Genomic DNA, 24,721 nt, shown 5'->3' with positions numbered 1-24,721 from the left:
AGCATGCGGGTACTCTCTTGCTTGACACTAGCGCAAAATGAGAGCTACAATAAAAGAAAGTGAAATCGATATCACGTGCACAGCATCATAGATTCTGATTAAAATTGCACCTGATATAATACTTTCTAAACTCTGAATACACTCTGACAAGCTAGGAATTTACCTATGTACTGAGTGTTCACTTGCTGATAGTCATAGCATATTCAGAGTACCTGATATTAAGCAATTCTGCCATTTACTAATCGGAACAATATATGAGTTATACATAATCTATGTGCTACTGTCCTAAAAACGCTGGAACAGTTATAACTCTATATAGATGGTACTAATCAATGTGATCTCCTGATGATCCGTTCTATGAACGGTGAAACGCGTTGAGACCAAGAGACCAAGATCGAGATTGTACATAGTACTAAAAGTTGAAGAAAGAATATATCCATACTGTATCTTGAGAAATAAACTGAAAGTATCACATATTTGATAGGTGATGAAACCAAGTTCAATCGCTATTAGAAAATAAAAAGTGGTCGCCCCAAGATCTATTCTTTTGAAAGAGGGCTACCATTTGTTCCTTTGCTACTTTTATTATGGGATTTCCATTTCTATTATGGGAACATAGAGGCTAGCAATACCGTGACAACCGGATGCTGTTTAACATCAAGAATATATGCCTTCTGTGTACTCCCAGAATCCCAGAATAAAGGGATGATATACCTGTCCCCCAACTAGATTTTTCTGGAACATGAAGTAAAATAGACACTGGGGTACTAACGGTGACACTCAATATATCCCAGTGAAACAATCTTACCACACACTAACATGTTCAGAAGAATAATATAAGGATGGGGAAGGTTAATTAAGAAAGGGATTTTTTTCTATTATTAGTTCCCGCGTTCCCTCTCCCCCTTTTTTCTACCACTTTATCAGTGCCCGTATCTAAACTAGGGGTCATCTGATATTGACAAGAAGTGGTAGTAGTCTCTTCTATAAGAGACTCGTACACCTCTCTACACGTAGAGGTTCTTCCTGTAGTGCCCTATTTGTGTTTTATGGTTTTAAATATAATAAATAAAGTTTATTGATTTTTATTTTATTTTGTCTAAACTGTGAAAGGTATATTAAAAGTACGCATTAAAAATATGGATAGTATTGGGAGAATCAGATAAAATCCACCCAGAAGTGTTATAGCCAACCTCCAGTGATAATAGATAGAACACAGACCCCATAAAATCCATAATTAGGCTTAAAACCGCACTAGAACAAACAGCAATCTATGCATTCTGAAGACTTGAGAAATACCTAAATAACTAATATACTGGACGTAAAAAAGTAGTCAGCGTTGTAATTAAGGCCAGTCAGAAACAGCTTTAAATAAAAGGGAGAACCAAACTAATAATGTAATCCTTCTGGGCGGATTTTATTCTACCATTACTATTAATATTGTTTAATGTGTGTTTTTATTAGAGGAGTATGATTTTAACTATAGAGTGAATAAAGTATCTTTCCAATTGCGCCATTTTATCAAAATTCGCTCCACGTTTTAAAGAAGGACTATCAACTTCAGACTTTGCATCAGATTGTACAAGGGTAACTCCTTCCCCTTAAAAATTGAGTATATGTACTAATTTTTGTTATTTTTTTATGTTGATTTACTTTTTTTGTTGTTGTTTTAGCCCTATTTTTTCCTATTACCTGCTAATACTTTATTTTCTGCCTAAACTTATTTCACATGAAATTGTACCCTGATATTTGTATTGGTAAAAATGTCCCCTTGTCACTTGTTTTGATGTAGTTTGTTACCAGCAAATACTAAGGAAGGGGTGCTGTAGCCTCGAAACGTGTCTACTTATGCTGGTTTTAATAAAACAGAGAAGTTGAGCTGATCTCCAGATGTCTTGTGCTTCTCCAAGACTGTCGCGCCTATACCCTGTTTTTTCACTATTGACCAACAGAAACATTTCTAGACTACAGGGAACAGGCAACCTCCCCAACCAATTCTCCAAACAGGATAGCTCCTCACCCCCTGATAATACAGCTCAAAACTAAAGGTCTAAGTACAAAAGATAGCAATTCTCTACTGTTTATTATCACCACTTCTAGTGCTCATCGCAAAAATACCACCCCAGTAAGTACAGACAAATCAGTTCCCCAGCCAGCAAATCAGAGTCAAGCGCATATTCAAACTTATTGGGGCTTATTTACTAATACTGTGTAAAGGTATACCAGATTTATCAGAATGGCTATGATGAAATTTTAGGACTGTCTAGTCTGGGGCCTATTTTCCCCAGAAAATTAGAATACTATTTTTTACATATTTACAATTCATTTGCGCCAAAAATAATGAAAAGTTCTGAATGGCTTTGCCTTCTTTTTTTCTTACGAATACGGGTGTGACTTCTGTGATGGATGCTTCCAACACATTTATGAAGCTGAATGTCAAGAAACAGGTGCAAAAAGTAAGCGCAGTTTAGACCAAGTAAATATTTGTTGTTATGACCACAATCATAAGAAAAAATAATGTGGTAATACCATTCGGAACTTTTCATTCTTTTTGGCGCAAATCAGTTGTCAGTATGTCATAACAATAGACCGTTATTTTTGGTGCAAATCTGGTGGAAATGGCTTCAGAAATAAGCCCCATTGTGCATAGCTCTGGGCTTAAGCCCGTCACATACAGAGTAGCGGCAGAACAAGCGCTCATACAGAGCCACAAGCATCCATATCGTCCTCACATATAAACTCTGTTAGTGTCCAACCAAAAAGCGAGCAAGGTGAGACATCAGGGAACGAGAACAGAAAGCGCAAAATGCTCCATCCGCTAACATTTTCTCTTGCACTTGTCCCACGTGGGTCCTCGGTAATGTCACCTGGCAGGCTGCAGCAAACAAAAAAAATACTACACGTTGCTGGGTGGTGAAAAGTGGTGATTACAAACACTAGAGAGTTGCTTTCTTTTGCACTTGTTCCTGTATTCTGTTTGATGTGTTGTGGTTAGGGTTGCCACCTTTGTCACAAAAAGATACTGGCCAGGGTAAAAGAGGGTGTGGTTAGGGTCATGGTTTATCACAATGTATGTTATTACCTCAGTTATTCTAGTGGCCACAACAAATAACTGTGCCCCAGTAGTGGGCCCAAAAGTAACAGTGCTCCAGTAGTGGCCCCAATAGCAGTAGTACCCCCAGTTGTGGCACCAATAGTAATAGCATCCCCAGTTGTGGCCCCAATTGTAATAGTGCGATTAGCAGTAGCCGCAATAGTAGTAGTGACACATTTGTGGCCCCAATAGTGATAGTATCCCCAGTTGTGGCCCCCAATATTAACAGTGCCTCCAGTAGTAATAGTGCTCCAAGTTGTACCCCCAATAGTAAAAGTGCACCCAGTAAAAGCAATAACAGTAAAAGTGCTTCCATTAGTGGCCCCAATAGTAATAGTGTCCCTTAGTAGTGGCCCCAGTATTAGCAGTGTTATTAGTAGTGCTCCCAATAGTAATAGTGCACTTAATATTGACACCAATAATAGTAATACCCTTAGTAGTGGCCTCAATATAGTAATAGAGTCCACAGTAGTAGCCACAAAGGTTATAGTGCCCCTCAGTAGTAATACACCCCCAGTTGTAATCCAAATAATAATAGTGCTTCTGTTAGCAGACTCAAAATTATTAGGGCCCCTTCTGTGCCCTCCATGCCCTGCAGCTGTGGCCATGCAGCAACCCCACAATATCTAGTATCTCACTCACCTTCTCGCGTTTTAGCTCCCATCCAGCCACTGTAATCAGTTGTGAACCCCGATCTCTCCTCCCGATGTTTGTGGTGCAGGACCCCAACACCAGGAAGGGAGATCAGGGGTCACAGCTCTGATTACAGCAGCTGGGAGCTAAAGAGAGAGAGAGAGGTTGAGTGACATGCTAGATGCTGTCGGGTTGCTGCTTGGCTCTGCTCTTGATTGACAATTATTTTTTACCGGCCATTAATATGTACTGGTAAAAAGTAAATACCAGCACCGGCTTTTGGACGTGAGTAACTGGCAGAATGGCAGCTCTAGTTATGGTATGCACCTGGAAAGGTACATGTGTGGTAGATTCCACTAGTTATATAGCAGCATAAGTAGAAACAGCATTCAATATTGGGCAACACCCTTTATTATATTTCTGTAACAGCACAAAACTAGTCTTTTAGGGCTCCTGTGTGCAGGTTTTGCACACGGAACACACTGTACCAAACTGCCATAGGCTCCTATGCTGCTGATCACACATATTGTTTGAAAGGGCGGTGGCATGCAGCCTGAGTGAAACTGCCCTTAATGCACGGGCTCGGCCACAGTGTTTATTTGTAACACTGTAAAAGGTTGTACAAGATTAACCCCTTCAGTGGCAGGTTTGTTATTACCATGTTATGCCTCACAGGGCAGGTTTTTTAAATGAGTCAACAATGCAATTTAATCTCACAAGTATTTGAAAGTACTGTACTACTTTGACAGTTGATATTATGGCAGGGAAATCTCCGGGGCTTGCTGCGCTGAGTATGCAGTAAAAACCCCGGAAGATCCCAGATGACAGCTCAGTGCTCTGCACATTTCAGCACTAGAGCTGTCCACGGAAATCTTCCAGGTTTTAACTGCATGGTCAATGCAGCAAGTCCCGGAGATTTTCCAGCCGTGCCACTAAAGAAGTTAAGAAAACATGGCTGCATTATTTTACAAACAGAGCCACACCTGTCCATGGGTTGTGAGTGATAGTGTAGCTGAGCTGCAATACCAGAGACAATCTATAGGCAGTGTTGCGTTAATTCTATAAGTAAGTATCCATGTTTTTCTAATCCTGAACAACTCCATTAACCAAGCACAGAACTGTAACAATGTCATATAACTATAGATGGAAACCTGCTGGCCGCACCCAATACTTGAACCATCTTTGCCACCAGCTGTGGTTTAACACCACATGAGAGTAACAAATACATAGGGAACACAAACTTTGTGTTTAAATTCGTGACTTTTATCATAACAACAAAAACTGAAAAACAAAATAAGTGCAAAAACTTATTGTGGGTGGAATGCAAAAATGCTATGTCTTCCAGGAAATCAAGACACTTGGGAGGTAGTGGCTTTCATTGAAAAGATCTCGTGGGTGTATAGAGACTTAATTTCAGGTAATGCTTCATGGAAAAAAAGTATGCAAATTATTGCCTAAAAATAAGTCTTCCCGCTGTGTCTCTTCTATGACAAAAAGTATATCCCTTTTGCTCAATTTGAGGCATCTCATCTAGTCAACTAGCACCTTCCTCTATATTGATGAGGAGCAAGAACACTTAGAAGGTCTGTCAGCCGAAGAGTTCTGTTCTATTTAAAAGAATCTCTGGTTTTGCTGACATCATTTCATTTGCATAATTTTCCCATGGTGCATTGCCCTTAAAATATGTGTCCACACAACCACTGGCTCTCTTCAATGAGAACCAGTAAACAATTGTCCTATGCAACATCTCATCCAGCCAATCAGTGATCTGCTCTGTTCTGGTGAGAGGCAACAAGCCCAAAACAGCTGTGTACAGATGGGTCACTTTTCTGTGTTGTGGAGTCTCTGGTTTGGCTGCTATGAAGAATTTCCAGGGAAAGAGAAATAATACAGAAGGAAGTTACCTAACTAGTCTAACTTAGCCTGATCCCACCCAACCAATAATATATGGGTTTCCTATCTCCCCTGGACTAACCCCTGCACAACGACCTCTACAATCAGAGATTGCCGCACCTACACAGTCTCTGCCCAAACGGTAGATTTGGAAATTACAGTGTATACTGCAATGCTGTTTTGTCTACACCTGAGCAGATTTACACTAATCTACCCAAAACATTAGGGCGTGGGCCAGATGACTGCTTTTTCCTAGTGACACTTTTAGGCACTCTTCATCTTTGGCCTTTGGTATCAAAATCTCTCATGCTGCTTAAAAAATGACTTTTCTTATAATCTGCATTAATGTTACCCGACTTCTTACAATGTGTTGAACTGTTCATGAATATTTTTGATTCTGCTTAGATGTCTACAGGACAACTTAGTACATGCATCCTTTAGCCTGTGGAGGGCTGGACGGCCATGTTTTATAGATCTTTGCCATATTGAATTATATGGAGCTTCTCAAGCTGGTTAATGAGCTCATAGTAGGCTATGAGCTTTCAGTAACTGCCTACCCAGAAGTTCAGTTGTTAAAGGGGTTGTCCGGGACTTTGAGCATTTTTTCTATTGATGACCTATCCTTGGGATGTCATCAATAGACGATTATTGGGGGTCCTCCACTTAGTATCTGTGGTGATCAGTTGATTTCTCAGTGCTGCTGTCAACGTAGTCAGTGCTAGAAGCAGATAGTGCTGAGAACATTTCAGCGGCCCGGTTTGGTACTGCAAGCACAGCTCCCATTGAATGTAATGGGAGCTGTGCCTGCAATACCAGGCCAGGCTGCTGCACTATGGACAGTTCAGTCTGCTTCCTGCGATGTCTATACTGATAGCAGGACCGGGAATCAGCTGATTGGTAGGGAGTGGTAGATCCCTGTCGATCATCTATTGAATAAAATGCCTAAAGTGATGGACAGACCCTTGAAGACAGACCCTAAACTTTGAGATGGCACAATACATACCTATATATTACATTGTACTGTACTATACTCTCCTGCTGTGAATGGAGCTCAGTCTGAGAGTTGCTATAGGGCCCTTTGAATGTCCTTGTCTCCACATCCAGTTTACATAACAGAATGCTTCTATTCCATTTTTGACTGTAATAGAATTAAAACAAGTGTAATGGATCTGACGATGAGGCTTCTGGCTGACTAACATTAATGCTTCTGTACTTTCAGAGTGTTCTCCTCCAAGCTTAATGTGCCAGGGCTATAATATGTTGTAAAACTTTACATCTCTACCACTTATCTGCAGCGTTCTGAAATACGTATCTAGACTAATGTATAGTGTGTCATTGAACCAGCCACATTAGAGCATTTGATCCTTGTTCGTGAAGATGAGGCATCTGCTCACGTCTAGATTTTGATATTTTTTATCCTGTATTTAGTGTTAAAAAAGGAGAACAAACTAAGTGTAAAATATTCAGCAAAGGCAACATAAGTAATGCGCCTCTGTATCGCAAGGGGACTTCAAAGTTTTGTATGAAGATTGGCCATCAAAGTAGTTCTCCTAAGTCCAATTCACACAGCCATGTTTTCGGGCCATGCGTTATCCGTGTATTCCATGGACAGCACACGGCCCCATGGTAGCATATGACGCAGCTTACATGAACAATTTTTCACATGGACGTATGTTTTCACGTATTAAAATAGATCATTAATGCTAAGTGAACCGAAATAGTCGAATTCTATTTCAGGTCAAACTTTGCTAAAAGTTCAGTTTGGTGTGAATCCAAACTTCAGGATTTTTTCCCTTTTCCCTCTTCTTATTCGCCTTTTTTTTCTTCTTTTTCTTTATTAACTTGGCCTTAAAAACAGCTTTGAAGTACTTCGATACCCTCCTAGTTGATGAAAGCCTGTTATGCTGGGCTCTTAGGGTACTTAGATGGTGTAATACACTAGTTTTGATGGTATCGGTGAAGTCCTGTTTCAGTTAGAAGAAAATTCGGACTGAACCAAACTCTTTACCCAAGTTTGGCCAACCTGCCAAACCAAATTTTCAAAAGTTCACTCATCACTGTAGGCCATAAAACGTGAAGTATTCGCAGAGCTCAGACAGCACATGGACAGGTGTGTGTACACTGTCTGATGCAAGTTGTGTTAAGTGTTTCGGGTGCAACTCTCACATGGCCAAATAAAGCTTGTCTAAAGGGGTATCTCAACTTAGTTCAGGTTAGTTATTGTATAACAATTTAGTTAGTTATTATATAATTTTCTAATCTACTTCCTATATCAATTCCTCACATCATCCACAAGACTCACCAAATGTAGTTCGGGAGATGTACAGAATGAATGTTAATGCTCTGTCCACAGTAGTTCCATTCACAATGTGCTTACACTAAGTCATTGAATTATCATACAAGTACATTGTAAATCTCCCTCTATGGGCAGAGGATTCATTTTTATTCTGTGCACACGCTAAATTACATTTGGAGAGGTGGATGATGTACTTTAGTTGGCGTAATCCATGTCCATCAGCTGAAAGATAGGCTGGATTGCACTTGATTCAGGCAGATGCAGAGGACATTACATCCCTAATTACTGGGAGTAATTAAGGCTCAAATGTTTTTAGAACTTCATTGTGTGAGATATGTAGCTATACACTAAACTCATAGTCAGAAGTTTAAGAAGAGTTTACACTTGTGCTGGGAACAGTTTATATGCCTTTAATAAAAGGGTTTTCTGATCTATATATAAAAAAAAAACATTTTTAAATACCCTAGTTGGAAATTCTGATTAAATACAGAAAAAATTGTCATTCATGGCCTCTATTAATCGGGTAAAATGACTAGGAACAGCATCCTTCTGTTCGGAGGACCCAGCATGAAAGTTTATTGATTTCAATGGAAGCTGTGTAATGCATCCTTTCCCCTGTGGTGGCGCTGCAGAGAAATCAACCCCCAACAGTCCCATTACAATTGGAAATACCCTTCCAAAAAATGTTACTTTTTTAATTGTAGATTTTTGAATTTAAAAATATTTGATGCAGAACTCCGTTGCCTTAAGTGCCTTTTTAACCCCTTGGTGACATAACGAATTTAAGCCTAAAGAACCAGTAAATTGTATCCCCTTTGTCTTCCAGTAGTCATAACGTTTTTATTGTTTTGTCAGTGTAGCTGTATGACACCAATTATTTTGCTGGATGAGTTCTAGTTTTTATAGTAACCAATTTCGGGTACATATAATGTATCAAATCACTTTTATTAATGCTTTTTGCTAGGGGGCAATATAAAAAAAGCAATTTCAACATTGTTTTTTGGGATTTATTTCAATGGCGTTCACAGTTACCTTTATTCTACGTTACATTACGATTTTAACAACACAAATTCATAGAGGTTTTATCACTTTTGCACAATATGAAAGCTTGTTTTTTGTTTTTTTTTGCTTTTTTTTACACAAAGAGTTTTTGTGTGACGCCACATTCTAAGACCAGAGCATTTTTTATTTTTCAGTCAACAGAGCTGTATCAGACTGTTGTTATTGGTACTATTTTGAGGTACATATGACTTTTTAATTATTTGTATTCCTATTTTGGGGAAGTAAGATGATTAGAAAACTACTATTTTGTCTTTTCTTTGTTATTTTTGGTGGAATTTATGATTCTAGATAAAGAATGTACCATTTTTTAGTACATATGGAGTTGATATGGATTTAGTGTTACAAATTATATGTAATATTTCTTAAACAACATTAGATAAGCGCCTCGCTATCACAAAACATAAATCAGAAGAAAAGGATAGCTTGGAGTGAATGAACGGTATGCACTAACCTGGTGCCCGGTGGACTTCTCTGGCAAGAGAAACCACCAGCACCCAAATCCAGGATCTCCTTGAATATAAATCTCTGACTCACAATCCAACTTCTTGGAGAGACGTCTTGGGGAATGTACCCACTAAGGGCCAAGAAAGATCCACTTGTTGTAGCAAAAAGATCCCCGTGCTCCGGAGTGCAGAGTGAAGCAGCCGTATACCTGTATTACATAGGGTTAAAAAATTTTTAATGCAACGCGTTTCAGCGTGTCAGCAATTTTTTGCACTGTACTCTGGAGTGTGGGGATCTTTTTGCTACAACGAGTGTATGTAATTTTTCTTTTAGTTCTTTTTTTCCCAATATTAAAACCTTGTGTAAGGGGAATTTTTTTCTGTAAAAACATTTAGATGCCACAGTCAGCAATGACTACAAATTACAACATCTGCAGGGTTAATTGGTGGGGAGTAGTGATTTTATCAGCAAATCCTCATCCTTTCACTTCTTTTCTGGGGAAAACCCTATATGTGACAATCAGAGAGCACATATGCTCTCTGAGTCATGCGAGGGTTGATAACATGAACAAAAATTAATGTCACATCACAGATATCTGTTGGCCTTAGTCTCTTAAGCAGTTGTAGCTCTGGTTCTGTAAAGGCTACAGACATGCATTTAGTGTAATTTTAAAGCCACGAATCGGAGGTACAGCTTTTTTAAAGCTCTGTTCATCCAAAACTGTAATGTTCTTTTTCCTCAGAACCAAGAGGGCTCATCCATAACAGCTGGGGAGGTTAAACACTTGCTGATAGTTTCCCCAGCACATATTTAATTGCTCTGGGACCTGGCTGTATGGGGTATTATCCACCAGTGGCTTGCTTTCTTACAGTTTTCGTACCCGTTTTTAATTTCTGGATGTTGGATACTATGTATAGATACAGTACATATTTTATACGTCTTCTTTTGTATATAACTATCGTTTTCAGTAGGGTCCTAATAAGGCAAAAGTAAAGTTTTATGCTTAAAATATATTGTAATGGTTTCTAAAACTTTTAAGCCACAAATCCCCTCTCTAGTGCTCCAGGAGATAATATAAAACATAGATAACATCAAGAGGTTGGTGGATTTCTTTCAGTCTTTTTTTGTGCAGAGCTTCGGGGGATATAATTGGGATTATCTTTTTACAGTGCAGGAAATGCAGTCGTGTACAAATTTTATTTTCATACTATCATCATTTTATCATTAACACTTCTTTTCCTCAGATGTACAGCAAAGTAGCATCCTGTTCAGCTAATTTACAGTCTTGGACGTGGGGTTATATGAGCTTCAGGACCCACATGGTGGTCACTTTTTTGGCCTGGGACTGATAGTATGACTTTAGCTTTAAAAGGAATGTGTTATAAGAAAATTACGTATTATATAAGTAACATTTTTGTGTTAAACAAATTTTTTTTTTTTAAATTTTGATGATTTTTGTGATTTTTTTGTTTACATTTTCAGTCACAATCTATGGTTTAAAAAATTCCCAAATCACAGTACAGAAATTGTTATTTTTTTGTTTATTATAAAACCCAATAAAAATGATTGAAAAAAAAAAGTCCAAATCCTGCATTTTTCACACTGACCACAGAGCCTAATAATATATGCCATTTTCTGATTTGCAAAGAAAGCTTTGCAGCAGTCTTCTCACTGACATCACAGGCAGGATTACACTGACAGATAACACCGATATGTAGATAACACAGGATCCACCATTCACAAGAGGTGATCAGCTGTGACTACCCCCCCCCCCTTTGCACAATCACCACTGCACACGTCGCAGAGCATCTCTAGACCAGTCTTCCATACAAGTCAATGGGTTCTCTCCTGTCCATTGTGTGGATGGCCCACGAAGCTACTGTAAAACATATCACTAAAGATGGCTGCCCCCATAGTCATGAATATAATAGAAAAATTCTACATTCAGAAAATAAAAACTGATTAGAAAAATTGAAAATGTTTCACTATCTGGTTTGATTCAATACAAAAAACATGTGGTGATATAGTCCCTTTAAGTACCTTTTACACAGGCTGATGACAGGACGTGAACATTTGTTTTCCCAATCATCGGACCCCCTAAAGATGCCAGCAATCAGCCAACAAATGAGCTGATTCAATCTTTCATGTGGGCAAAAAAATGCCTGTTTGTCAGCAGCATAATCCCCTATGCCACTGATGAACGCTATTCAATTTGGTAACGATTGCTCATCCCCATACCAGTGATCTTCTGTTAAGTGTGAACAGCAGTAATGAACACCTATTACATGCTATTTCTTAACCAGCATACATAGAAGCAGCTGAGAATCAGACAGTATAAAAGGACCTTCAGGGTATTACAGATTAAACTACTAACGACTACTTGTCTGTTTGTCTGTATGTGTGTTTGTGCGTGTGTGCTTCTCATGCTCCGCCCCCTTGTGCGTGTCTGTGTTACTCATGGTGACATCATCACTTCGCCCCCCAGTGGCGTCATCACAGGTCCTACAGTATATATAAAACACAGAGCCTGACTGACAGAAGAAAGAGCAAAGTTAGTTATCTTGAAAGGGAAGGACAAAAATAACACACTAAGAATACAACTGTTACGTGTGCTGCTGGAATCTGTAGTTCTAAGCTTCCTAGCAGCACAGCCCTCACAGGGTTAATTGATTGAGCTGGCTGGGTGTGGTACTTCCTGCTAGCCAATCCCCTGGGTCTGTGCTCACATATAAAGCCAGCTCCTGGTCAGTCTGAAGCTGGTCTTGTACTGTTTGGATGTATCTGTTACATGTGTCCTGTTACCTGCAATGTGTTCTGTTGCAGCTTGCTGTGTGATCTATGCCTTGTGGTTCATGTCTGTTTATTTTGTGTCAGTTTGGTCTGCTGAATTTGTTTGCTATGTCTGCGCTAGGTTGGCCCCTAGGGCCCTCTAATAGATGTGTCATGCTAGTGTAGGGGCTACAAGATATGAGGGGCCTTGCCGGGGCCTGCAGCCTAAGTTCATTGGCCAATGTACGAACTAACACCTCGCATTTATATTCAGCTTATCATCTGCTATTAGTGCTTGCATTGTGGCTGCTGTATGCTGTGTATTTAGGCTCTGTGTGTCCTGTTGTTCAGTGTCTGTCATGTGGCATGTGAATGTATCCTCTTCTGGTGCGTGGCTCCTAGGATCAGCTAGGGCCCAGATCCGAAGACGGCTGGGCTGCCCTTGTTGGGGCAATGTCCCCGCTTAGGTAGGGCCTTGCCATTCCTCCCAGTAGCAAAGGGTCAGTTTGCCAGAAACCTGTGTGCGTACCCAGTCCTCTCCTTGGTCACGATCGTGTGGGCCCCGTGTTTAGTTTTGCCCACACGATCGTAACAACAACTAAGCCGTTATTATGTCAGACACAACACAGTGGTCCTGACAGGAGACACTGACCTACCTCCACCACAGAGATCACGTGGGCTGAAGGACCTGTGGTGATGTCACTGATGTGGGAGGAGCCATTCTGGAGTTTGGTAAAAAGTACTGTATACTGGATAAGCCGACAGAAACTACCAGAACCTGTCATGACATCACTGTCATGTGATCACCTGTGTAGGTGGAGTCAGGGAACACATGACTAGGGGTGGATCACTGTATCCAGGAGCTGTGTGTGTCATGTGTGGGAATCAGGATGGATGTAGTGGAGCTGTGTGTGTAATGTGTATAGTCAACATGGATGTATGTAATGTAGCAGAGCTGTGTCTGAGACACGCATGTCATGTAGCAGAACTGTGTCTGTGACACGCCTGTCATGTAGCAGAGCTGTGTCTATGACACGCAGGTCATGTAGCAGAGCTGTTTCTGTGCTGCACGTGTCATGTAGCAGAGCTGTGTCTGTGATGGCATGTAGCAGAGATGTGTTTCTCATGCACAGGTCATGTAGCAGAGCTGTTTCTGTGCCGCGCAGGTCATGTAGCAGAGCTGTTTCTGTGCCGCGCATGTCATGTAGCAGAGCTGTGTGTGTCTGTCAAACACCCATGTATCAGAGCTGTGTGTGTGACGTGCATGTAGCAGAGTTGTGTGGAGCATTGCGCCACCAGAAACACTGGTACTATAATTTCCTAATAATTACTCGTCTGTATTAAATGGATCAGTAATACTCTATCCTACCAAAAGTCATTTGACACTTTAGTATTTATTTTCATCTGTTAATACTTAGTGGGGCTCCTTTGGCCCTAATGACATCAGATACTCTCCATGGTATACTTTCTACTAACTTCTGTTTCACTTCAGCTGGTATTTCCCTGAATCTATCTTGCAAATGTCTGGTGAGTTCTCTCAAAGAAGATGAGTCTACAATAGTGCAAGAAGCATTGCCATGTAATCGTGCAAACAATCAGCTACCAAACAAGCTAACACCATTTCTTCAGCTGATTGCCTTGTTTATGTGAGCATAAAAAATGCTTGCTAGACATGTGTAAATTGGGAAATATGCAGCCGACTTATGACAGCTCTATGAGGACCAACAATCATATTAATGATCATTCGTCCCCTAATGGACTCTGAATTGGTTTGTATAAAGGCCCAGTAAATGAGCACCGATCTCATTAATTGTTACTCGTCTACCAGAGCGAATTGCTCCATGTCAAAGAACCCTTATAGAAAATTGTGCATTACATGTCATTATCATTGAAAGTTCCTAATATGTTTATGAGTAATGAAGAACAAAAATGTTCAAAAACTACAGACATACAGAAGTCTTTTTCTTTAACTTTTAAAGCGACCCTCGGGGCCTTAAGAAACAATGATGGCCGAGGCGCTTCCCTGACTACCTGATGCACACTGTGGATAGTATGAATTGGTAGACATAACATGCTGCTGTGACTGGCCAGCACTGCTCATATGGGCAACACTGGTTAAAGGGGTTGTCTGCCCATTTTGTCATTGATGACGTATCCTCTAGTTACAGTAAGTCATCCATACTCAATGGACAGGGATTTACCTCGGATCCCCGTCTGTCAACTGATTGTCTGGCCCACTATCCAGGGGAGGAAGTGTGTGCACAGGCATCACTCACATTGAAATCAATAAGGGCCTTGTTGTCACGGCATTTTCTGCTCCTCTCCTGGTCATTACTGGATATAACTTCTTGACTAGCAGAGGAGCAGGAAATATCGCAGCAGGCGGCTTTCCCATTGATTTCAATGGGAGCGAATCCGGCACCTGCACTTCTTGTGCTGATGGCTAATGACAACGTAACCCCGGATGAACAGATGATGGACATGGGACCTGAGCTGCGGATTCCCGTCCATCAACTACTGATGACCTATCCAGAGGATAGGTAGTCTGTGAAGAGAAAGCAGACAAACCCTTTACAGTATGCATCAGGTAGTCAGAGAAGCTGGCGTGACCATCTTAGTTTCTCCATTCCCGGAGCGTCGCTTAAGTGCGATGTGATATCTCGGTGTGCTGTGCTATCAGGATGGCTCATTTATACCTTGAGTTACTTTACAATGGGTTTTGTTGTGCTAAGGTAAGAGAACAAATAAGGGAGATAGAATAGTATCTCCACTTCCTATTGGAAGGCAGCATTCCTTCAAGCCAAAGTTAGACTTTTCATACAAGCCTTGTAACAATGACTGGGAATTAAAAGCAAAGCCAGACTCCATGTACAGACAGCTGTTTCAGGGTATGTGCCCTTCATCAGTGTACAGTAGGAGACTGGCTTTGCTAGCGAGAGGCCTCGGATAGGGGGTCAGAATCGCTATCTTTTCTCCTTAGGAGGAGCACCTAGACAGTAAGTGAGGAGACTCAAAAGGCTATGCATGCTCCTCTGGGTATTATGCAAATAAGGGAGATGGAATATTACCTCCACAGTGCCACCTATTGGAAGGCAGCATTCCTTCAAGCCAAAGTTAGACTCCTTATACAAGCCTTGTAACAATGACTGGGAGCATGAATGGCCTTTTGAGTCTCCGCACTAGTGACGCGCCAGCTCCACTCTGAGCATGTGCCGGCTGGGCGGCAGTCGGCATATAGCAGAGAGGGGAGATGGCAGGAACGGGTGAACTGCAGTGGTCACTGCAGGGGAACGGGTTGGATCCCGCTGCAAGAATCCTCGCAGCAGGATCCGACCCGGCCGTCTGCAGGAGGCCTATGGAGAAAAGCTAAGGTAAGAGAACAATAACTGTTAATGGGTTAAGATAACCCAATCATAATCAAGGTAACATTTGTTGCATCTGTATCTACAACCTGCATTGTATTTTGTGGTTGTTCTGCTAATTGAGCTTTGTATGTGTTTGCGTGGATCCGATCCCCCCATCTGCACGTGTTACATCTCCTTGTGTTTGTTAACATTATTTTACTACACCATTTATTATTCATGCTATGAGTTTTTGCTTTCACTTGTCTTTTTCTGTTGCACAGACCCATTCATTTCTCCATATCATAACCCAATCATGCTTGACTTTAAGCCAAATAGAGGATGGCACATTTGGCCCTACTGTGGAATACTGTAACGGCAACAGCCGGCAAGCCTGGATACTGAGGAATTATACCAGACTGGAGGTTTTTAGAAATATTTTTTACAGTCCCACTGATTACTTTCTATGAAAGCTATATGAGGTTGGTATGACATCTTGTTCATAATATAATGCATTCTGTAAAACATCCCAGAAGTCCAAGTATGGGTGGGGTAATAAGTCAGAAATTCTGTAAATTCAGTTGCAATTTCAAAAAATACAGTATACTCTGTGAATGGATCCAAATGATAACTTCCAAAACGGCAACAAAAACACTATTTTAATTTGTTTTATTGCAATGGTGAAAACTTTTGCAACTATTTCGGAGAAATCTGATAGCAGATTCCGGTTGAATGTCACAAGGACAAGATATATTTCATAGTGAGCAAATGTACTGTAGCCTGTTACGGCTCAGTGACACGGGCGCCGATGCGCCCGTGTTACTGCACGATAAAACAGCCGCGCCGGGTGCGGACGTCTCTCTGCATGACCGGCTCCATTGCTGGCCATGTGTTCTATCTGCCGTCCGGTGTGGAGAGTCGTCCGCACCGGCAGTGCAGCGGTCTTATCCTGCAGAAACACTGAGCCCTTAAAGTTTAACAACTGAGGGAGGCTGATTGACTTCGAACAGACATGATAAAAGCCTATGTATCAGTATTGTTAAGAGGGTTTTCCAATATTGAAAGTTATCTCCCATCATATTGATAACTGATCAATGGGAATCTGATTACTGGGCCCTCCACTAATCATGAAAATGGAAGTCCTATGTAAAAGGTTCCTAAGTGATGTAAGCACATATAGTACTGCCTTTTAATCTTTCTGTGTAAATGATGTAAGTACAGATTGTACCATCTCCTAATCTCTCCATGTAAATGATATAGGCACAGATAGTACTTTAGCTCTATCAGAAACTTTGTTATAAGAAGTCAGTGAGAAAAAATAAGTACATTTACTATAAAGATGAACAGAAAACAGCATTTCCTGGCAGTTGGAACATTACCTGGCACTGGGCTAAACTGATTAGTGTGACTTTAGTCTTAAGACCCCTTTACATGGGCAATATTCAGGCACATCCATTCGTCTGCTGATTGGATCTTTTATGCAGACAAGAAAATGCTTACTCATTAGGTCATGGAGACATCAAGAGTTGTCACTTTCGGAAAACATTATGTTTGCTTTTATGTGGAAATGCACTTTAATTAATAAGGAAAGTAGGTGTAGGTGCTGTCATAGGTTTCTATTTTCCAGGAATAAACATTCTGTTTTACTTGATGAGCTAACTTGAAAAGTTCAGTTCAGTGAGTGCGCCAAACTTTTGCAAAAAGTTGGGTCAGAGCAAATTAGTTTGAACTGAACCAGAAGTTCACCAAAATCCGTAAAACTCTGATAGAGTTTAATAGTGTTATACGGGTTTTTTATAGCTCTTAGACAGTGTTCAGGACTAGTATTGAGGGACCCAAACCAGTAGAGCCCTCTTTCGGGTAGAACTTGGCTAAAACCTCGGTTCAAATTTGTGCCAAACTGAATTCTTAGCAAAGTTCAACCTAAAACAGGGCTCTACCAGTTCAGTTCGCTCAACACTAGACTAGAGGTAAAATTTTCTGCATTTGTTGTGTTTTTGTGCTTCTATTTACAAGGTTGATACATAATTATTAGAGTTGAGCGAACGTACTCTGCCGAGCTTGATGCTCATTCAAGTACTAGCACACTTGATGGTGCTCGTTACTCGAACGAGCATCACTCCGTGTTCTACCCCGCCCCAGTTTTTGGCTCCTCCCCGCTGTGACGTGCCTGTCAATGGCACATTTTTTGGCTGGCAGGGGAGAGAGAGAGACCCCAATAAAAAAAAAAAAGCTCGGGACCCGGGATCCCACATACAAAAATGCTTGAGAATCCCATTCTAGTCAATGGGGTTCGTTACTCGAGTAGAGCTCTCGAATTTTATGAAAAGCTCGACTCGAATAACGAGGACCCAAGCATTTGAGTGCTCGCTCATCTCTAATTATTATACATTATTCTGGCTCAAGAATACATTTTCCCATTTGCTTTCTGTTGGACTAGATAAAATGAGCATAGATCATGGATGAACACGCTATACTTTTTACACCCCCAAAATGCAGCACAGACACTCCATATATACACTATGCTCATTTCTATGAACATTAATTGAACCCTCTTTTCTTTTTCTAATTTGTGGTTTATTTACTGTTGATAGATTTAAGATTCGTTGATAGATATGAGAGATGATGACTGTTCTGAGCCCGCTGCATTTAATATCATGCAATATTTAACAGACATCTGTTGATTTCTTTTGGCAGCATTTTGTACTGAGACATATAAACAGCAACCAGTGCTTGGACGAGCCGACAGATGATGATAAAATGGTGCCCACCATGAAAGAGTGCAACGGAAGCAGATCCCAGCAGTGGCTGTTACGTAACATGACCTTAAGCGCATAAAGCTCCACGATGGTTGACAAATCAGTCCCCAATGCAAAGTCTGAGGACCTTAATTAGCAGCTATAAGAACACTCGAATGAAAAATGACACTTTCTTCACTCTAACTGAAATGAAATAATTGAAAAACCTCTTTGAATCCACCTGGGAGGACATAAATAGGACTTTTTCTAATTATTCTTCCGTTACCGATACCTGATTCTACATGCCCAGCTGCAAATTGTGTCTATTTACCGGAGGAATAAGAAGGGTACTCTGGAGGCTGTATATAACGAGACACCCCAGGATCTACTATATTTGTCAGAGATGTTACATGAGAGAAGATTGGATATATTGTAGTGCAAAAGAATATTTTATTACAAAAACTAAGGATATGAACTACAGCCAGCTACATGCAGGAATGGGCATAGACAACTGTGATGTCTTCACAAGTCCAATTTTTATTGTGTCTGAGGGCTTTTTGGGATACATTATGACATGAAAGGGCTCATGTATAAAGAGCGTCCTGTGTATGACATATTTCTTATAGTCCCAATGCCCTAAATCTAAAGTCTTTTACGTCAATTCAAAAAGTTGTTGCTCTATGAAGCCCTATTGGAAATGGTGTAACCTGTTACATTGGCCTAAAATCAGAGGAGCAATGATGGTAGGATGGTGGATGGAATGGAATGCCATGTTCCCTCGGTGCTGTGTGTAGGGCTGTCACCAGTTTGGTAAGCTACCAGCCTAGCTGGTAACACTAAAAGGCCAGTGCTGTTAGTGGCATGTTTCTAGCAATTCAAACACAGCATACCGCTCACCAAACTTGAATCCATCAAATCTCTGAAGGTCTCTGAAAAAACTGGTTGTGCTAGATGATACAGTGTCAGGAACAGGTCGTAGCACTAGACTCCAAGGAGAAAAGTCAAGCATCTGGTTCTGTGAAAAATATAAAACCAAAGCTCTATTTCATGCAGGCATTTAAAAAATTGTAAAATCAGAACATCACAGTTAGCCAACTAGTTTCAAACTATGCAGGGTGGACTATTAGAAAGAACTCTGTGTGGTTTGAAATTAGTAGGCTAACCAGGATGTCCTTATTTTACAGTTTTTTAAAACTCACAAAATAAGTATGCCCAGAGCTTGTAAAATCATAGACAACCCCTTTCAGAATATTTCCCCAGAATGAACAATTGATTTCTTCAGGTCCTGCTCGTGACACCTTCAACAAACAGCTAATCTTGATGGGTGAAGCCTTTACTTGCCAGATATTTCCCCAGTTATGGCAACTGCAGAAAAATGCGGTATTACCACTCAGATGAATGAACATCCTTGTGTTACAAAAATGTCTCAAAGTCTGCCAGAAGGGGAACAGCTCTTGTAGAGGTCATAGGAACTCTATAACACTCATGTGCCCTAATAGGGTATATGAACAGGGATTGTGTTTTTGGCACTTTAAGGTTAGAATTAGCGGCACAGTGAAACAGCATCACAGAGTCAGAAAAAGTCATGTTGGTACCAAGGAAGCCTAAGGGAATTATATATTTCAATAATCCTACGGATGTAGCAGCACTAATGCGTATAACGCTGGCGTGGTATGGCAGTTGTGTAGTTTGCCTATGCTATTTGTATATGGAGTACCAGCCATTGAAAGTGAATGGCAACAGTTGTGCTATGCTAACAGTGTAGAGATCGTGCATGACTATGCTATTGTACTTGTGGAGCGCAGCAGCCATACGGCTAGTGCTTGCTACATCTGTAAGTTGCATATCAAGCTCAGCGTGAAGCAGTGCCTCGAAAATTGCACCCCATTGTTACTCATACAAATCCAGTCAGTATATTTCATTGGAAAATTTGGAAACCATAGGTGGGTGATAGGGTAGATACTAACAAGCCACTTTGCCTGAACCAGTAAATTTAGATACAAGGACATTATCTAGATGAACGAGATCCTAAGTCCCAATCTGCTTGATGAGGTCTATGTGATTACTGAACAAGGAACAAATTTAGAAAAGAGAAACTGTCAAGGAGGCCGAAATATTGGTGAAGGATGGTGCTTACCTTAGTAATATGGAAATCTTTCTGACCTAAATTTTGATTAATTTCCACCATTTTCTATCATATTTACATTGATACATGACCCCCAAAACATTGTTGAAAAGATTTCTATATAGAAACAGTTCAGTGAAATCTAGAGTTTAGTTTGGTCCCTGGAACGCGTCAGTCCACTCAGTTTAATGTTCTGCTTGCTATTTCTGGACCAACAACATTGATTTGAATTAAACAAAGATAATGAGTTTTGTGTTTTCCATATTTCCTTGCATTCTGTGAGTCATTTATTGCGAAATTATCAAAATTGGACAAGTAGATTGATCCTTATTTATTAAAACTGACCTTTTTGCCCACAACAACCAATCTGAGCTAAGCTTTTATTTCCTAAGCTGCTTTGGAATAAGGAAAGCTGTGTTGTGATTGGTCACTACCAAAAGTAGTCCAGAAGAAAAATATCCAAGTTGCTTATAGCAACCAATCAGGTTGCTTCTTTCATTTTACAAAGGGCATCTGAAGAATGGGGTTGAAATTTCACTGGCGGCTATAAGCAAGAGGTCCAGTTGTCCTCGCAGAAAGTTCTGATAAATGCGGCTATTTTTACAGTGTTTTTGTGATCGATTTCCATGTATATGCGGGTTAGGCTCAGGGTGCATATGTCAAACGGATCTACAGGCCCCATTCACTGTATGGAAGCAATAGACTGCGCAATTCCAGTCAGGCACATCCTGTAAAAAACATATCCATTAGGCCAGGTTCACACTAGCCAGGACTATGACTTGGCTCCAAGAAACTTGAGCACAACTCACATTGGATGGGACATAAACACCAGTCCGTGTGCTGTCGATATACATGGGCACAGCCCATTCACATGCATTGGCATGTACTATTCGTCGTCAGTGAAACAATCTGCAACAGGACATGACATAAGTTTTCTCCTGCAAATCATCAGTCCATGTGGAAAAAAATGCCCATGTATATAGCCCAGTAGACCATAAGGAGACTGTATGTTATCCATGAAATTATATGGACAGCATACTGGACTCTACAGATACGACTTCTGCTACAGCCAGAACAGGAAATCCCAGGTTTCATCTTCCAATAGGATGGGACACCCCCCCTTTTTACAATGAAGTCAGAAGTGAGCTCAATAGGCAACTACCATACAGATGGATTGGCCGTGCAGATGAATTTCTTCCTTCCTCCACATTCCTGGACTTTACACCTTGTGATTATTTCCTATGTGGGAGTGTTATTCTACATGCCCCCAATACCACCCACTACATATGATCTGCGGCATCACAGAAGCCGTTGCATCAGTCAGTCGTGATCCGCTACAACTTTACTACATACTCCATGTGTGTCTAGTGACAAAGGGGGTCACACTGATCACATCTGATGTGGAAAACATTTTTGATGATCTACAACAAAACTTTTTGAGCTTCTATTTCCATTTATATTAAATATCTGTATTTGAGTGCCATAAAACGGGAGTTATGAGGGTTTCAAATTAGGAAGATGATTTGTAATAGCCCAGTAGATATCACAGTAGTCTATGGGTGGCAGATGTCGCAGTATGGCAACCATCCAAGGCATTTATTCAACAGTTATTTTATGAGCTTTTCAATAGCTTTTCATTAAGTATCCATTAAACTGCCTATATATGACTGATGGGATGAAGATCTGATACCGTATCCATGTCATAGCCTATAAAATGTTTTCTTTCCTTATACAGAAAAAAAAGACATGTCGCTTCTTGATGCAGATTCCACAATGGATTTTCTGCATGCATATGACTCCCATGGAGTTGAGGCTGATCTGCATGTAATCCACAGCTCCACAATTGTAAATCCACGGCAGAAATCCGCCATTACACGCATGGATTTTTGACACGGTTTTCATTGAAATCTGCATCTAATTTTACCAACAAAATTTCAATTGCTGAACATACATTGAAGGAGTTATCCAGTTACCGAACAACATCCCTTTAATATGCCTATCTGTAGTAAAATAATAAAGAGAGCTCTACTTACCCCTCCGCCACGATCCAGCACTGCAGTCCCGCTGTGGCACCGGCATTTGTTGTGTCACGAGAAGTCAATCAGAGTCTGCAGCGTCACGTTCTCAAACTCATGGCATCATGGCGCTCAGGATGTGAGTGCTGATTCCAGGAGAATGAGCGTTGATGCTGCAGCGATCACCTGACTTCTGGTGAAAGCTGCTGTCACAACAAACACAGAGATCACGGCGGGACTGTATCGCTGGATCACAGCGGTGGGGTCAGTACAGCTCTCTTTATTATTTTACTACACATAGGCATATGAAAGGGATGTTGCTTGGTATGCCCTTTAACAGTGGCATCCTTCACTCATAATGGAATCTAGTTACCGATGAAATACGCTTGATCTTATGTGTCGTGGTGCTCTATTTGCATAGCCCAAAAGCCATTGGACTACACTGAGCTTTGCGTAGGTCACTGAAGGAACAAATGCTCGGCGTATCAGACAAACAGTCTAGCACGCTGAACATTCAATTGGCGCTATCTGCATCTGCAATGCATATATTTTTTACAGTAAACCATTATATCCTATAGGTGATAGATGCCACTATTAAGGATCCGTCACAACCTTTGTTAAATATATATGTCGGCTCTTTTCTTAACACATGTGTTCAATGGAAGCCATTAATGCAGTGTGAAAAGAAGCTGAGACTCAACTTTTCTGAAAGTGTGGAAACCGACACACAGAAACAAGCGGCAAGTCTGGTGTGTAATGGTAAGTGGTAAACATAATTACAAACTAAAGCACGTAAATCTGAGCCGGGACCACAACACTCGCCATGCTGTAAATTCTAAGAATACTAGAAGTCTCTAAGGAGCACGGTCGCGTTACAACTGGCAGGTTGTCACAACTCAACTATTGCAAGAAATCAAGCAGGTTTCAATTTTTTGCAACTGTTGGTTTGCAACCAGGCAATTTGCAACTGCATTGACTTAAATTCCATGCAACACTGACTGGGCAGCATCACAATCCTTGGGCATGTGGCGCATGTCTTCATAAATCTGCTCCATAATCTTCGTCCAGGCCAATTTTCATAGGAAACGATACAGAAATTCCAAAGTTATTAAGGAATGTTTGGGTTTCCTAGTGAGAGAATCACTCTGTTAAGAACTCGCATATTAGGCAGTTATCTAGTATCGGATGATGAGCTATTCTTTAATCATTGCTGTACAATACATGAAAGTAATAAATCTGTTGTACTGCAGGTAATGTACAAAACCATTAATAATTTTAATGGAGCTATATTAACACATCAATTTACAATTATAGTCATTGTCCTTGATCCATCACCTGGCGCTCATCCACCCTCTTACCGGACCACTTACATTTTACCATTTGACACTTTCAAGCTAATGTCATGATGCAGTTTCAATTATTATCAACAAATTGGGATTCATTTAATTTAAAGAGATGGTAATACAGCATGCAAAAACAGACTTCTAGGATACTTGGTGTCAAAAATCATTCACTATAAATGGTCCATGAAATCAATAGCCCTCCTAGGTTACCTTGCTAAGCATATTAACACCTAAGGGCTCACACCCACTGGTGTTTTTATTTCTTGTGCTGCGAGAGCGAGTGAAAATACTTGCCTCGCAGTGCAAAAAAACGCAATATCGGCAGTGTTTTCAATGGGGCCAGTGGCAGCAGCGCTAGCCCCATCGAAAACATGAATTATATCATGGACTTCTGCCACAGCTGCTGGCCCTATTGAAAGCAGTGATTTTGTGGCAACCCCCGCAGCATGATTTTCGGGGAAGGGCTTAAAATATAACTGGTTAAAAAAAAAAATCTTTACTCACCTCTTCGCCACTCAAGCGGGTTCTACGGCTGGCTCCCCTGCACTGCTGTCCAGCACTTTGAGGAGGCGAGGATTTAAAAATCCCCGCCTCCTGAAAGGGCTGTGCGGATTGGCTAAGCGCTCAGCCAGTTACAGCTATTTATCAAATGTGCAAACAATGATTTTTAAGCTTGTATAAAATGAATGATGAATGAGAAGTGAATGAATTTTTCATTCATCATTCAACCATTGACCGTTTTTGCACTGAACAATGTTCATTCAAATTACCATAACTCAACAATTTTTTTAGCGATAATTGTTCCATGTAAAAAGGCTCTTTCTCTCTCATTTTCTCTTCTCCCTCTTGCTTTCCCCCCTCTCTGTCCCTCCCTTCTCCTCTTTATCTCTTCCCTCCTCCTTCTCCTTTTTCCGCCCTTTAACCTTTTTTCCTCCCTTCCCTCTTTTCCTCCTTATTTATCTCACTGT

The 24,721-nt window shown here is 40.6% G+C and overlaps 1 protein-coding gene across 1 annotated transcript in view; it reads left to right on the top strand.

Annotated features, from left to right (window-relative positions):
- Positions 1-19,348, top strand: part of GALNT13 (polypeptide N-acetylgalactosaminyltransferase 13) — a 381,455-nt gene extending 362,107 nt beyond the window's left edge. Inside the window, exon 11 of the mRNA XM_066577425.1 lies at positions 18,230-19,348. Within this exon, the coding sequence (XP_066433522.1) occupies positions 18,230-18,370 (141 nt within the window). The 3' untranslated portion in view covers positions 18,371-19,348. The remainder of the gene's footprint in view (positions 1-18,229) is intronic.
- The last annotated feature ends 5,373 nt before the right edge of the window (positions 19,349-24,721 follow it).

The sequence above is a fragment of the Eleutherodactylus coqui genome, chromosome 8, assembly GCF_035609145.1.
Source record: "Eleutherodactylus coqui strain aEleCoq1 chromosome 8, aEleCoq1.hap1, whole genome shotgun sequence".
NCBI classification, from domain to species: Eukaryota; Metazoa; Chordata; class Amphibia; order Anura; family Eleutherodactylidae; genus Eleutherodactylus; species Eleutherodactylus coqui.
The sequence above is the reverse complement of the archived record's forward strand: the minus strand, read 5'-3'. Positions and strand labels throughout refer to the sequence as shown.